The 13,876-nt window shown below is 47.7% G+C and overlaps 1 protein-coding gene across 1 annotated transcript in view; it reads right to left on the bottom strand.

Annotated features, from left to right (window-relative positions):
• The window catches only part of AMOT (angiomotin), a 107,974-nt gene that overhangs the window by 60,912 nt on the left and 33,186 nt on the right, over positions 1 to 13,876 (bottom strand). The window contains exons 4-5 of the mRNA XM_049767556.1: positions 1,957 to 2,101; positions 920 to 1,012 (exon numbers count right to left, since the gene is read on the bottom strand). Of these exons, the coding sequence (XP_049623513.1) occupies positions 920 to 1,012; positions 1,957 to 2,101 (238 nt within the window). The remainder of the gene's footprint in view (positions 1 to 919; positions 1,013 to 1,956; positions 2,102 to 13,876) is intronic.

The following is a 13,876-nucleotide window of genomic DNA, read 5'->3' as shown; positions in this document are numbered from 1 at the left end:
CTTCCTCACACCTATATTCATCACAGCATTTTTTTTTACAATAGCCAGACTCTGGAAACAACCAAGATGCCCTTCAACAGAATGCCCTTCAATGAATGCTTAAAGAAACTGTGGTACATATACACAATGGAATATTATGCAGCTGTCAGGAGAGATGGAGTCATGAAATTTTCCTATACATGGATGGACATGGAAACTATTATGCTGAGAGAGTGAAATAAGTCAGGGAGAGAGACATACACAGAATAGTCTCACTTATTTGAGTTTTAAGAAAAATAAAATGTATTATTGGAATAATGCAAGAGATGAGGGCTGAAAGGACCGGCTCAAGATAAGAAGCTCACCACAAAGAGAAGTAGTGCAGTTAAGAGAAATAACTACACTAACAACTAAAATTACAATCTTAATCAGTGAGAGAATGCCTGTCTCGAATACAGGCAGGGGTTGAGAAGGAGGGAGGGGTCATTGGTGGTGGAAATTTGCACTGGTGAAGGGGGGTGTTCTGTTTATGATTGAAACCCAACTATAATCATTTTTGTAATCACGGTGCTTAAGTAAAGATTATATATTTAAGAAATGATTTCTGAACTCCCCCCCAAAAAAAAAACCACTTAGAGATCCTATATTCACGAATGCCCTTTAATTAGCCATATTAAAGTAGGGATTCAAGGGGCTTTCTCTGGTTTCATACAGAAAAAAATCATAATTATATGATGAGATGTTGTAGTAGTGTTTTGGGACTAGATCTGAAAGAGCAGAATCTCCCAATTTCATGCCTGAACAGAAAAAAGAATCCCTACCTGATATTCATTCTACCCTGACTGAATTCTAGAAAATTAAACAAAACAACAACACAACCCTTCTACACATATGCTCCCATCCAAACATTCAGACGTGGTACTGAAACTTTTGGACTTACTCTTTGCAAACAGCTGAGAGATGGTTTTTCTTGTATCTTCTGACCCCTCATATTCCTTTTCTGCAAGTTGCTTGTTGGCAGACTCTAGACGCTCTGTGGAATTTTGAGACACTTAAGTGGGCCCCAGTACTAACTCTCCAAGCTCATGCTGTTTGCCCTCTGACTACAGATCTAGGTAAATAAAAGTCTCTCATTATAAAAATATGGGTGACAGATAACCCTGATCTAGGTTTGCAAAAGTAGATCATAAAAACATACCCAAACAAAGCAGGAGAAGATGAGTGGCTTATTATTTTCACCCCCTCATAGAAAAATAAAATCCAAGAGCAAAATTTTGCTAAATTTCAAAGAAAAACTTTGGCTGAATATAGACCTTTCATTCGCCGGGTAGAAAAGCAATAAAGTTTCTAGAAAATCTTTAAAATCATGCAGCATCAAAGCCGGAGGGGGGCCATGACAAGCAGAGTTTACAACACACATACTGAATGTGGTGAAGACAGATACTTCTCACCATCTACAATAAGAGAAAAATATTGGTGCCAGCATGGTGGTGCAGTGGCAGGGCATTTACCTTACACACACTAACCTAGGATGAACCATGGTTCGATCCGCTGGCGTCCCATATGGTCCCCCAAGCCAGGAGCGATTTCTGAGCACAGAGCCAGGAGTAACACCTGAGCATTACCAGGTATGGATGCCCCCCAAAAAAGAGAAAATATTAAGGAAGGCATTCTAGAAACTATAAATAAAGGTCGTCATTATTTCCTATTTTCAGGGTCAAAAGGCAGGTCTCTGCAAAAACCACTATCGAAAGAAACAGTACAGGTTGGGGGGCAAGGAGACACAGGGAGTATACTGACTGATCCCCACTTTGATTAAGCGAGCACTGGATTATACTTTTTTGCAGTCACAAGTTTTCACAGAATACAATATAACGGCCATGCTCGCTGGGCTATTCAGGCCTGTAGAGCTTCACCATCTGCTCCACTGCCTTCTCCTTGAATATCCTACTAGATCTTTTGTGAGTGATCCCTTACCTCTCAGGTCCCTGTTGAAGTCATGCATCCTCCGTATCTCTCCCTCAAGCTTGTTTCTCATGGCTTTCTCCAGGGTCTCTCTTTTCGAAGATGACTTCACCAGATTCTCATAAGCCTCCGACACACGTTGGATTTCTGTCTCCACCTGAACAACCAAAAGCAATGACATAAGCTATGGAAAGAGGCTGAGAAGGAAGACGATCTAAAAGCATTAGTGACAGATGAGGAAAGTTCCCAAAGAATTGCTAAATTGAATCTTTTTTTTTCTTTTTTTCGTTTTGGGGCCACACCCGGCAGCACTCAGGGGTTATTCCTGGCTCTGCACTCAGAAATAGCTCCTGGAAGACTCAGAGAACCATATGGGATGCTGGAAATCGAACCCAGGTCTGTCCTGGGTTGGCTGCATGCAAGGCAAACACCCTACCACTGTGCTGTCTCTCTGACGCCTAAATTTAATCTTAAACTCAATAATTAACCCATCTGGACATAGGTCATGAGATTTAAGATTTACTCAAGTTTAAAATAAAACTTTCCTCATACAGAGCTGATAAGAGCAAAGGAATTTTCTAAGTGTAGTAGTTATGAGTGATTTGCATATCTGAGTAAGGAAGTTCCTGAATTTTGAAATGATTCATAACAACACATACATTCTTACATACTAATGTTATGAAAAGGTGTGAAGAAAATAATAAATATAAGTAAGAACTGGAAAATAGCAAACAGAAGAAAAAACTAGGCACCCTCCCTAACTTGCACTTCCTAAGAGAATTAAGCCAAGCCCTAAGCTTCTCTAAGTTCCTAAAGAAAGCTCCCGGCTAAGCACTCTAACTTCCCTAATTTACACTTTAATTAAGTGCCTTAATTTACACTTCATTCAAGCTCACTGGGAACCTTTCCACTTTTCCCTTTCCTCCACTCCCCCACTCCCTGGCTCCCCTTCCTTTCCCTGGGAACCTTTCCACTCCCCCACTCCCTAGCTCCCCTTCCTTTCCCTGGGAACCTTCCCACTCCCCCACTCCCTAACTCCCCTTCCTTTGAACTAACCACCACAATTCGCGGAAGACCCTCATTTTAAATTAGACATATGCCGTCAGGGGAAGGACAAAGATACGCACATGACCCCAGGGGCAAACACTGCCCCATCTGTTACACAGGGAAAACAAAATGCCTCTTTCCTGGGCTCTGACGCATAACTTCTTTTGTGGCGGGAGATAAGGAGAAATGCCTCCTTCCTGGCAGGTGTGTTCCCATGATATGTATAGACTTTTTACCCTATAAAAGCTTTGCTGAATGCTAAAGGGGGGCCGAATCTTCTCTACTCGGTCCTGAGTTATGAGATTCGGTCTCCAGCATGCTGAGATATTAAAATCCCTCGTGTTATTACAGCAAGTCTGGTCTTCGAGTCTCTTTGGGTACGCGCATATCCTGAGCCTGGAGCGGACTTCCCCTGCGGGGGAGTTCTTTCATTTGGGGGCTCGTCCGGGATATTTGCGACCACCCAGAGACCCCAGACCCACTTGGAGGTGAGCTCTTGTGTCTGTGTCTGTGTCTACTTAGTCTGGGTTCGTTTGCTTCTGGCTGTACTTTTCTCTGAGGTTTGGCGCGATCGCAGTTTCGGCTTTACGGACGCTCAGCAAGTCTGAGGTTTCGTGGATAAAGACAGACGTGTCCGGGTGTCCACCGTCCGATCACCCTGGGAGACGTCCCGGGAGGAAGCGGGGACGACCAGGGACGCCTGGTGTACCCCCCTGGTCTGGAGAGTCGCGAGGAGAATAGCTTCCTCATTGAACTAGGCTGGCGGCGGAGGCCCCTGCCATCCGACTCTTTGAAGTGCCTTTGGGCAACGCGGGAACGGCGCTTGTTCTGGGTCATTTGTCTCTTGATTGTAACTTCTGTGTCAGTTTTCCTTGAAATTAGGACTAAGATGGGACAGACCGTGACGACTCCTTTGACTCTAACCCTTAACCACTGGACTGACGTAAAAGCTAGGGCTCACAATCTGTCTGTCGGGGTACGGAAGGGCCCCTGGCAGACCTTCTGCACCTCTGAATGGCCAACCTTTGGAGTCGGCTGGCCGCCAGAAGGTGTCTTTAACCTCTCTCTTATTTCCGCAGTAAGAAAGGTCATTTTTCAGTCTGAAGGGGGACACCCGGACCAAATACCCTACATTCTCGTCTGGCAGGACCTCGTCCAGAATCCACCAGTGTGGGTCAAGCCCTGGATATCTGGCCGCCCTGAGCCAACTTCCACTATAATGGCAGTAGCCTCAGACCCCGAGCCCAACTTGCCTGTTCCCCCCCGACCTTCAGCTCCCCCGCCCCTCTACCCTGAGATAGACAATGATCTTCTTCTTGACTTCTCCCCCCCTCCGTACTCCCAACCTCAATCCTCTCCCCAGCCGGCACAACCTAACGTGCCACACGTCGCTGTGGGGCAACCCCCGGCGGCCGGTCCACGCGAACCGGGACCAGCAGGGGGAACCCGGAGCCGGAAGGGCCGCAGTCCAGAAACTGTTCGCCCCTCCGAGTCACGGTCTCTTGCCCTCCCCCTTCGGGCAATGGGGCCCCCGCCAGGAGATGACCAGCTTCCCCCTTTACAGTACTGGCCTTTTTCCTCGGCAGATCTATATAATTGGAAGACTATGCACCCCACCTTTTCAGATAATCCCTCTGCCCTGACGGGACTCCTCGAGTCTCTCATGTTTTCGCATCAGCCCACCTGGGACGACTGTCAACAACTGCTCCAGGTCCTCTTCACGACAGAGGAAAGAGAAAGAGTCCTCCTAGAAGCCAGGAAAAACGTCCCGGGGGCCGATGGGACTCCCACTAATCTCCCTAACCTCATAGATGAAGGGTTTCCACTGACCAGGCCAACCTGGGACTTCAATACCGCAGAAGGTAGGGAGCGCCTCACCGTCTACCGCCGGGCTCTCATTGCTGGTCTAAGAGGGGCTGCAAGACGCCCCACGAATCTGGCTAAGGTAAGAGAGGTTGTCCAAGGTCCAGTTGAACCGCCCTCGGTTTTCCTGGAACGCCTAATGGAAGCTTATAGGAGGTACACTCCTTTTGATCCAGCTTCAGAGGGACAACAGGCGGCCATAGCAATGGCCTTTATTGGGCAGTCAGCCACAGATATAAAATGTAAGCTACAGAGGCTAGAGGGACTTCAAGATTATTCGTTGCGAGACTTAGTGAAGGAGGCAGAGAAAGTGTTCCACAAGAGAGAAACAGAGGAGGAGAAAAAGGAAAGAGAAAAGAAAGAGATAGAGGACAGAGAGAACCGGCGTGATCGCCGACAAGAGAGAAATTTAACTAGAATTTTGGCTGCAGTAGTAGGGGATAGTATAGCAGAAAGAGAAAGAAGCAGGCAGACAGGGCACCTGGGCGACAGGGCAAGAAGAACCCCGAGAGGACAAGATCGTCCATTCGATAGAGATCAGTGTGCCCATTGTAAAGAAAAAGGACTTGACCGTCCACTCGAAAAAGATCAGTGTGCCCATTGTAAAGAAAAAGGACACTGGGCAAGGGAGTGCCCGAAAAAGCAACTCAGGAGGAACAAGGTCCTGGCTCTCGATGATTAGGGGGGACGGGGCTCGGTCCCCCTCCCCGAGCCCAGGGTAATGCTTCCAGTAGAGGGGACTCCCATCAACTTCCTGGTGGACACGGGAGCTGAACATTCGGTATTGACCAGGCCCCTAGGAAAATTAGGAACAAAAGAAACCATGGTTGTGGGGGCCACGGGCAGCAAATTCTACCATTGGACTACAAAAAGAAAATTGGACGTTGGGAGGGGCCGAGTAACTCACTCCTTCCTGGTCATCCCTGAGTGCCCTGCGCCCCTCCTGGGAAGAGATTTGCTGACCAAATTAAAGGCACAAATTCAGTTTACCCCTGAGGGACCTGAAGTAACTTTGGGGGAAGCTCCTGTGACTTGTCTGGTAGTCGGACTTGAGGAGGAATACCGCCTCCATGAAACAAAGCCTGGAGAAGTAGTTGCTTCAGAATGGCTTACCCAATTCCCTGAGGTCTGGGCTGAACAGGCAGGAATTGGCAAGGCTAAACAAGTACCCCCGATAGTGGTAGAGCTGAAGGCGCATGCCTCACCTATCTCGGTGAGACAATATCCCATGAGTAAAGAAGCAAAGGAAGGCATCCGTCCCCACATCCAGAGGCTGATACAGCAAGGAGTTCTAGTACCCTGCCGATCTCCCTGGAACACGCCTTTGCTGCCGGTGAAGAAACCTGGCACTGGGGACTACCGACCAGTACAAGACTTAAGGGAGGTTAATAAAAGGGCCCAGGATTTGCATCCCACTGTGCCTAACCCTTACAATCTACTGAGTTCCCTCCCACCGGAGCGGGTTTGGTACACAGTGCTAGATTTAAAAGACGCTTTTTTCTGTCTCCAATTACACCCCAGCAGCCAACTGATGTTTGCTTTTGAGTGGAGAGATCCGGAAGGGGGACACACTGGACAACTGACATGGACTAGATTGCCCCAGGGTTTTAAAAACTCCCCCACACTATTCGACGAGGCACTCCATAGGGACCTGGCCCCCTTCAGGGCTCGGAACCCCCAAGTCTCCCTTCTTCAGTATGTTGATGACCTCCTGCTGGCAGCATCCACCAAGGAAGCGTGTGAAGAAGGAACCAGAGAACTCCTAAAAGAATTGGGTGAGTTAGGGTACCGGGTGTCGGCCAAGAAAGCTCAGTTGTGCCGCAACGAAGTAACATACCTGGGGTATGTCCTGAAAGACGGCAAGAGGTGGCTCACAGAAGCCAGGAAAAAGACAGTAGTTACCATTCCTGTCCCCAAGACTCCACGGCAGGTACGGGAATTTCTGGGGACAGCCGGTTTCTGTAGACTTTGGATACCTGGGTTTGCCTCCCTAGCCGCTCCCCTGTATCCACTTACACGGGATCAAGCTCCCTTTGCTTGGACACAGGAGTGTCAAGAAGCCTTTGAAAAAATTAAAACTGCTCTACTCACAGCACCAGCCCTGGCCCTGCCGGATCTAACCAAACCTTTTACCCTGTATGTGGACGAACGTGCGGGAGTGGCTCGGGGAGTGCTAACCCAAGCCCTGGGACCTTGGAAAAGACCAGTAGCCTACTTGTCAAAAAAACTCGACCCAGTGGCAAGCGGCTGGCCGTCATGTCTGAGGGTAATCGCAGCGGTGGCTCTCCTGGTAAAAGACGCTGACAAACTTACTCTGGGCCAGCATGTAGTTATAGTCGCTCCCCATGCATTAGAAAGTATAGTCAGGCAGCCTCCTGACCGTTGGTTGACCAACGCCCGAATAACTCACTACCAAAGTCTCTTGCTAAACGACCGTATAACGTTCGGACCGCCTGCTATTCTTAACCCCGCCTCCCTGCTCCCGGAGACAGACGGATCCCAGCCGGTACACTCATGCACAGACATTTTAGCTGAGGAAACTGGAACCCGGAGAGACCTGACAGATCTGCCCTGGCATGGGGCGCCGAATTGGTACACAGATGGTAGTAGCTTCATCATGGATGGAAAAAGAAAAGCCGGAGCAGCCATAGTGGATGGGAAGCAAGTAATATGGGCCAGCAGCCTTCCTGAGGGGACTTCGGCACAAAAAGCTGAATTACAAGCTTTGACAAAAGCCCTTGAGCTGGCAGAAGGAAAAGTTATTAACATCTACACCGACAGCAGATACGCGTTTTCCACCGCTCACATTCACAGCGCGATCTACAAACAAAGAGGACTCCTCACGGCTGCAGGAAAGGAAATTAAGAACAAGGAAGAAATCCTTGCTCTCTTGGAAGCCATACACCTGCCGAAAAAGGTAGCTATTATTCATTGTCCTGGACATCAAAAAGGAATGGACCCCGTGGCAGCAGGGAACAGAATGGCAGATCACACTGCTAAGAAAGCCGCACAAGGAACTGTCTCCTGTGCCTTATGTGAGCAACGAAAGAAACCCCAACCAAAAGAAGATAATTTCAGTCTAAACTACACACCAATAGACTGTGAGGAAATTGAACGCCTAAAGGAAAAAGGATTATCCAGCGGATTTGACTGCCATGGGATCGCAAAAACTAAAGACAACAAAATCATTTTGCCTCATAAAGAAGGTGAATACTATGTAAAGAGTATCCATCACCTAACACATTTAGGAAAAAAGAAATTGTGCGAACTAGTAAAAGCCTCCAATTATCACGTACTCCGACTACGAACTATAACAGAACAAGTAACCCAGTCCTGTAAAGCCTGTGTTCTAACAAATGCCCACCACCCGCTCGTAGAACCAGGAAAACGGCTGCGGGGAGACAGACCAGGAGTCTTCTGGGAAGTAGATTTCACAGAAATCGTTCCTGGTAGGTATGGCAATAAATATCTTCTAGTCTTCATAGACACCTTCTCCGGATGGGTTGAAGCTTTCCCCACAAAGTCTGAAACTGCCCAGGTGGTCACGAAAAAAATTCTGGAAGAAATTTTGCCCCGGTTCGGGATACCCAAGGTAATCGGCTCCGACAACGGGCCCGCGTTTGTCGCCCAGGTAAGTCAGGGACTGGCCAAACAGCTGGGGACCAATTGGAAATTGCATTGCGCTTATAGACCCCAGAGTTCAGGGCAGGTAGAGAGAATGAATAGAACTCTAAAAGAGACCCTCACTAAATTGGCTATTGAGACCGGCGGGAAGGACTGGTTGGGCCTCCTTCCCTTTGCGCTCCTCAGAGCCCGAAACACACCCGGACGTTTCGGGCTCACTCCCTATGAGATCCTTTTTGGGGGACCTCCCCCCTTGACCAGACCAGACGGAGTATTAGACCCCGCCTTAGATTCCCACTCACCCTCTGCTTTGTTTATCCACCTTAAGGCTCTAGAGGCTGTCCGCACCCAGATCTGGGACCAGATTAAAGAAGCCTATTCACCTGGGACTCCTGCGGTGCCACACGGGATCCAAGTCGGTGATCTGGTCCTTGTTAGACGTCATCGAGTGGGAACCCTCGAGCCCAGGTGGAAGGGACCCTACTTAGTACTGTTAACCACCCCAACAGCTGTGAAAGTAGACGGAATTGCTGCCTGGATCCACGCGTCACACACAAAGAAAGCTCCTGCTGAAAAGCTTAAGGATGAATGGAAAGTGGAAGCAACTGATAATCCTCTTAAACTTCGCCTGCGCCGTCGCCTCTGCCCAGAGCGGTAACCCCCACGCTCCTATGACACTGACCTGGGAAGTCATTTCCCAGGCTGGAGACACTGTGTGGAGCATTTCCAAGGTGGCCCCCCCGTATACTTGGTGGCCACCACTGCGCCCCGAGGTTTGCGCCCTCATTGCTGGTGTAGAGGCATGGGACATCCCGGAAGAGTCACCTGAAACGGTTCCCCAGGAAAAAGTCGTCTTTCAGAAACGAGCCCTCTCACAGGGAGTGTACACTAGGGGCCAGTACGTAGCCGACCTGCCAGGGTGCAGTTCCTTGGCAAAGCAGAGAAAGTTACGGCAGGCATCGTTCTATGTTTGCCCCAGGGAAAAACAGTCTAAGAGGGAAGGTCGCCGATGTGGGGGGATAGAAAGTTTCTTTTGTAAAGCATGGGGATGTGAAACCTCTGGCACTGCCTATTGGAACCCCTCTTCCAGCTGGGACCTCATTACAGTAGTTAGAGGTAGTAAAGGTGACACCCTAAACATCACTTTCACGCAGAAAGGGAGGGAGGAAAAAGGCGGCTGGATAAAAGGAAAACAGTGGGGCCTGAGATTTTACGTTTCTGGAACCGATCCGGGGTTCACATTCAAACTCAGACTGAAAATTCAAAATCCTCCCTCTCAGCCAATAGGGCCCAACCCCGTCCTAACGGACACCCAGCCTTTACCCAAGCCTAGGCCAACACTAGTCCCTGTTACTCCTGCTTCCTCACAGCCCCTAAACTCGGACCCAACAACCCAGACTCATGAATCTAAAGACGCCCCTGCCCCCCCAGGGATGGAAAACCGCCTTTTAAACTTAATAGAAGGAGCCTTCTTGGTACTCAACCGAACCAATTCTGATATCACCCAATCTTGCTGGCTCTGTTACGCCTCAAGCCCCCCCTACTATGAAGGAATTGCCCAAAATAGAACCTTTAACGAAAGCGAAAGTTCCTCTGTATGTGCCTGGGGAGGGAGCAGAAAGCTAACCTTAGCTGCCGTGTCTGGGCAGGGCCTCTGTTTAGGTACCGTTCCCCCTGATAGAAAGCACCTCTGCAGCTCAACCCTACAATCATCCTTTACACGGGGGCGATACCTCGTTCCCCCTCCAGACACGGTTTGGGCCTGTAACACGGGACTCACCCCATGCATCTCCACCAGCGTGTTCAACAATCTCCAGGATTACTGTATTTTAGTCCAGCTAGTCCCTAGACTCTTGTACCATGATAGCGAGTCTTTTGTGAATGAGTTTGACAGAAGAGCTCGCTGGAAAAGGGAACCTGTAACTATTACACTGGCAGTCCTTCTAGGCTTGGGGGTCGCAGCAGGAATTGGGACTGGGACCTCCGCCCTAGTCCAAATGCCCCACTACTATACTGAACTGCGTGCTGCAATGGATGCAGACTTAGAAATAATAGAGCAATCCATCACTAAGCTCGAAGAGTCTCTCACATCCCTATCAGAGGTAGTCCTCCAGAATAGAAGGGGTCTGGATATCTTGTTTTTAAAAGAAGGAGGAATGTGTGCAGCCTTGAAGGAAGAATGTTGTTTTTATGCAGACCACTCCGGAGTCGTCAGAGACTCCATGGCAAAGTTAAGAGAAAGATTAGACAAACGCAGACTGGAAAGGGATTCTCATCAGGGCTGGTTTGAGGGATGGTTTAACAGATCCCCTTGGTTTACAACTCTTATCTCCACTCTAACAGGACCCCTAATAATCCTATTCTTCCTGCTTACTTTCGGTCCCTGCATTTTAAATAAGTTAGTTAGTTTTGTGAAACAAAGAATAAATACAGTCCATGTAATGGTTCTCAAACAGCAATATCAGCAGAATGAAGGGATGCTCTAAGATTAGAGCTATGTGCAAAAAAAAAAAGTGGGGGATGAAAAGGTGTGAAGAAAATAATAAATATAAGTAAGAACTGGAAAATAGCAAACAGAAGAAAAAACTAGGCACCCTCCCTAACTTGCACTTCCTAAGAGAATTAAGCCAAGCCCTAAGCTTCTCTAAGTTCCTAAAGAAAGCTCCCGGCTAAGCACTCTAACTTCCCTAATTTACACTTTAATTAAGTGCCTTAATTTACACTTCATTCAAGCTCACTGGGAACCTTTCCACTTTTCCCTTTCCTCCACTCCCCCACTCCCTGGCTCCCCTTCCTTTCCCTGGGAACCTTTCCACTCCCCCACTCCCTAGCTCCCCTTCCTTTCCCTGGGAACCTTCCCACTCCCCCACTCCCTAACTCCCCTTCCTTTGAACTAACCACCACAATTCGCGGAAGACCCTCATTTTAAATTAGACATATGCCGTCAGGGGAAGGACAAAGATACGCACATGACCCCAGGGGCAAACACTGCCCCATCTGTTACACAGGGAAAACAAAATGCCTCTTTCCTGGGCTCTGACGCATAACTTCTTTTGTGGCGGGAGATAAGGAGAAATGCCTCCTTCCTGGCAGGTGTGTTCCCATGATATGTATAGACTTTTTACCCTATAAAAGCTTTGCTGAATGCTAAAGGGGGGCCGAATCTTCTCTACTCGGTCCTGAGTTATGAGATTCGGTCTCCAGCATGCTGAGATATTAAAATCCCTCGTGTTATTACAGCAAGTCTGGTCTTCGAGTCTCTTTGGGTACGCGCATATCCTGAGCCTGGAGCGGACTTCCCCTGCGGGGGAGTTCTTTCAGTTACAGTGTTTGCCAAAGAGAGGAATACTGAACTTCCATGGGGAGGATAGTAAATGATCCAGAGGTAGAAGATGGTTATAGCTTCGGGTGCAAAGCAAAGTTGCTTTCTGATTGTTTTCATGTAAAGAAAGTAGATGGGACAGAACCCTAGAACATAAATCATCTTGTTCTGCTTCATATTTTGTCTTCCTACAAATTGAGAAAAGAAAAAAAGTGGATAGGACCCAGGGAATAAGCGGTCTCAGGAGCACAGAGTGGAAATAAAAGATGGTCAGACCATAGACTGAAACCCAACAATCATGTTTGTAATCAAATTGTATAAAGACATTAATAAAATAAATAAATAAAAGAATCAAGAGGACCAAAACTACAACAAGCTATACACAAAAGGGACTTGTGTACACTAGCAGTCCAGGGTTCAAAGGGGGAAAGCATGGGATGCATGCTGGGAACTTCGGTGAGGGAGGTCAAAACTGGTGGTGGGAATGGCCCTAATTCACTGTCACTATGTGCCTGAAATACAACTGTGAAAGACTTCTAAGTCCCATTGGTCTTAATAAAAATTTTAAAAAAAGAAAGTATGGGGCCGGAGAGATAGCATGGAGGTAAGGCATTTGCCTCTCATACAGAAGGTCGGTGGTTCAAATCCCGGCATCCCTTTTGGTTCCGAGCCTGCCAGGAGTGATTTCTGAGCGTAGAGCCAGGATAACCCCTGAGCACTGCCGGGTAAGACCAAAAAAGAAAAAGAAAGTAGGGGATCTATTGAGTGTTCTCGTGGTTTTTTTTTTCCTGAAAAAGGGCCAAATAAGTTTGAAAACTTGATTCCAGAGCTATCAGAAGACTTTCCACAAGTTTATTTCCATTAGTCCTGAGAGTAAAAAAAGCATTTCCTCATTTTAGCAGAGAAGTTATCACTGCCTCTAAGAGCAGTTAAATGCAAAGGTGAAACCTAAAATTCCTGTCTTATAATTAAGTCACGATTCAGTCCTTTTTTTCTTCTTCTTCTTCGGGTTTTTGGGTCACACCCGGAGGCACTCAGGGGTTACTCCTGGCAGGCTCGGGGACTATATGGGATGCCGATTCAAACCACCATCATCCTGGATCAGCTGCATGCAAGGCAAATGCCCTACCATTGTGCTATCTCTCCGGCCCCTCAGTTCCATTTTAAAAACATTTAACCGGGGCCGGAGAGATAGCATGGAGGTAAGGCGTTTGCCTTTCATGCAGAAGGTCATCGGTTTGAATCCCGGCATCCCATATGGTCCCCAGTGCCAATTTCTGAGCATGGAGCCAGGAGTAACCCCTGAGCACTGCCGGGTGTGACCCAAAACCACAAAAAAATAAAAACATTTAACCAAGGCCCTGATATTGATAACAACTCTTTAAGGCAATATAAATATGAATTTGGCTATTATTAATGCCCTCATGAAGCTTTCAAAAATAGAGCCACTATATGAAAATAAAATGTCTGCCTTGCATATATATATCACGAGGTTTCAATCTCCCACACATGGTAAAGCACTGAGCAAGGTCAGGTGTACCCCAAAAAGAATACAGAGAAGGGCCCAGAGAGATAGCACAGCAGCGTTTGCCTTGCAAGCAGCCGATCCAGAACCAAAGGTGGTTGGTTTGAATCCCGGTGTCCCATATGGTCCCCCGTGCCTGCCAGGAGCTATTTCTGAGCAGACAGCCAGGAGTAACCCCTGAGCACCGCCGGGTGTGGCCCAAAAACCAAAAATCAAAAAAAAAAGAATACAGAGAAAATTACATTTTAGTAATGAAAAGAAATTTTATTACTTATAGTTCTGGTAACACGGTTGCAATACTGTTAGTGTTTTTGGTATTGATCAAAGAAAGTAATTAAAATCATAAATCTGGGGTGCTCAGCAGTAGTGTCTGTGTTGCAGGCTGAGGCCCCTCGATGACCCCACATCATCCCAGTTGGCACTGCTTTTTATGACCCATGACATGACATGATCATGATCTCTGGAGCAACAAAAACAGATGCCCATACCCAGACCAGCATGGCAATCAAGTATGTGCAACACTTGGTCAGTGGACAGTAAAAGACAAAGGG

The sequence above is a fragment of the Suncus etruscus genome, chromosome X, assembly GCF_024139225.1.
Source record: "Suncus etruscus isolate mSunEtr1 chromosome X, mSunEtr1.pri.cur, whole genome shotgun sequence".
In the NCBI taxonomy this organism is placed as follows: domain Eukaryota; kingdom Metazoa; phylum Chordata; class Mammalia; order Eulipotyphla; family Soricidae; genus Suncus; species Suncus etruscus.
The sequence above is the reverse complement of the archived record's forward strand: the minus strand, read 5'-3'. Positions and strand labels throughout refer to the sequence as shown.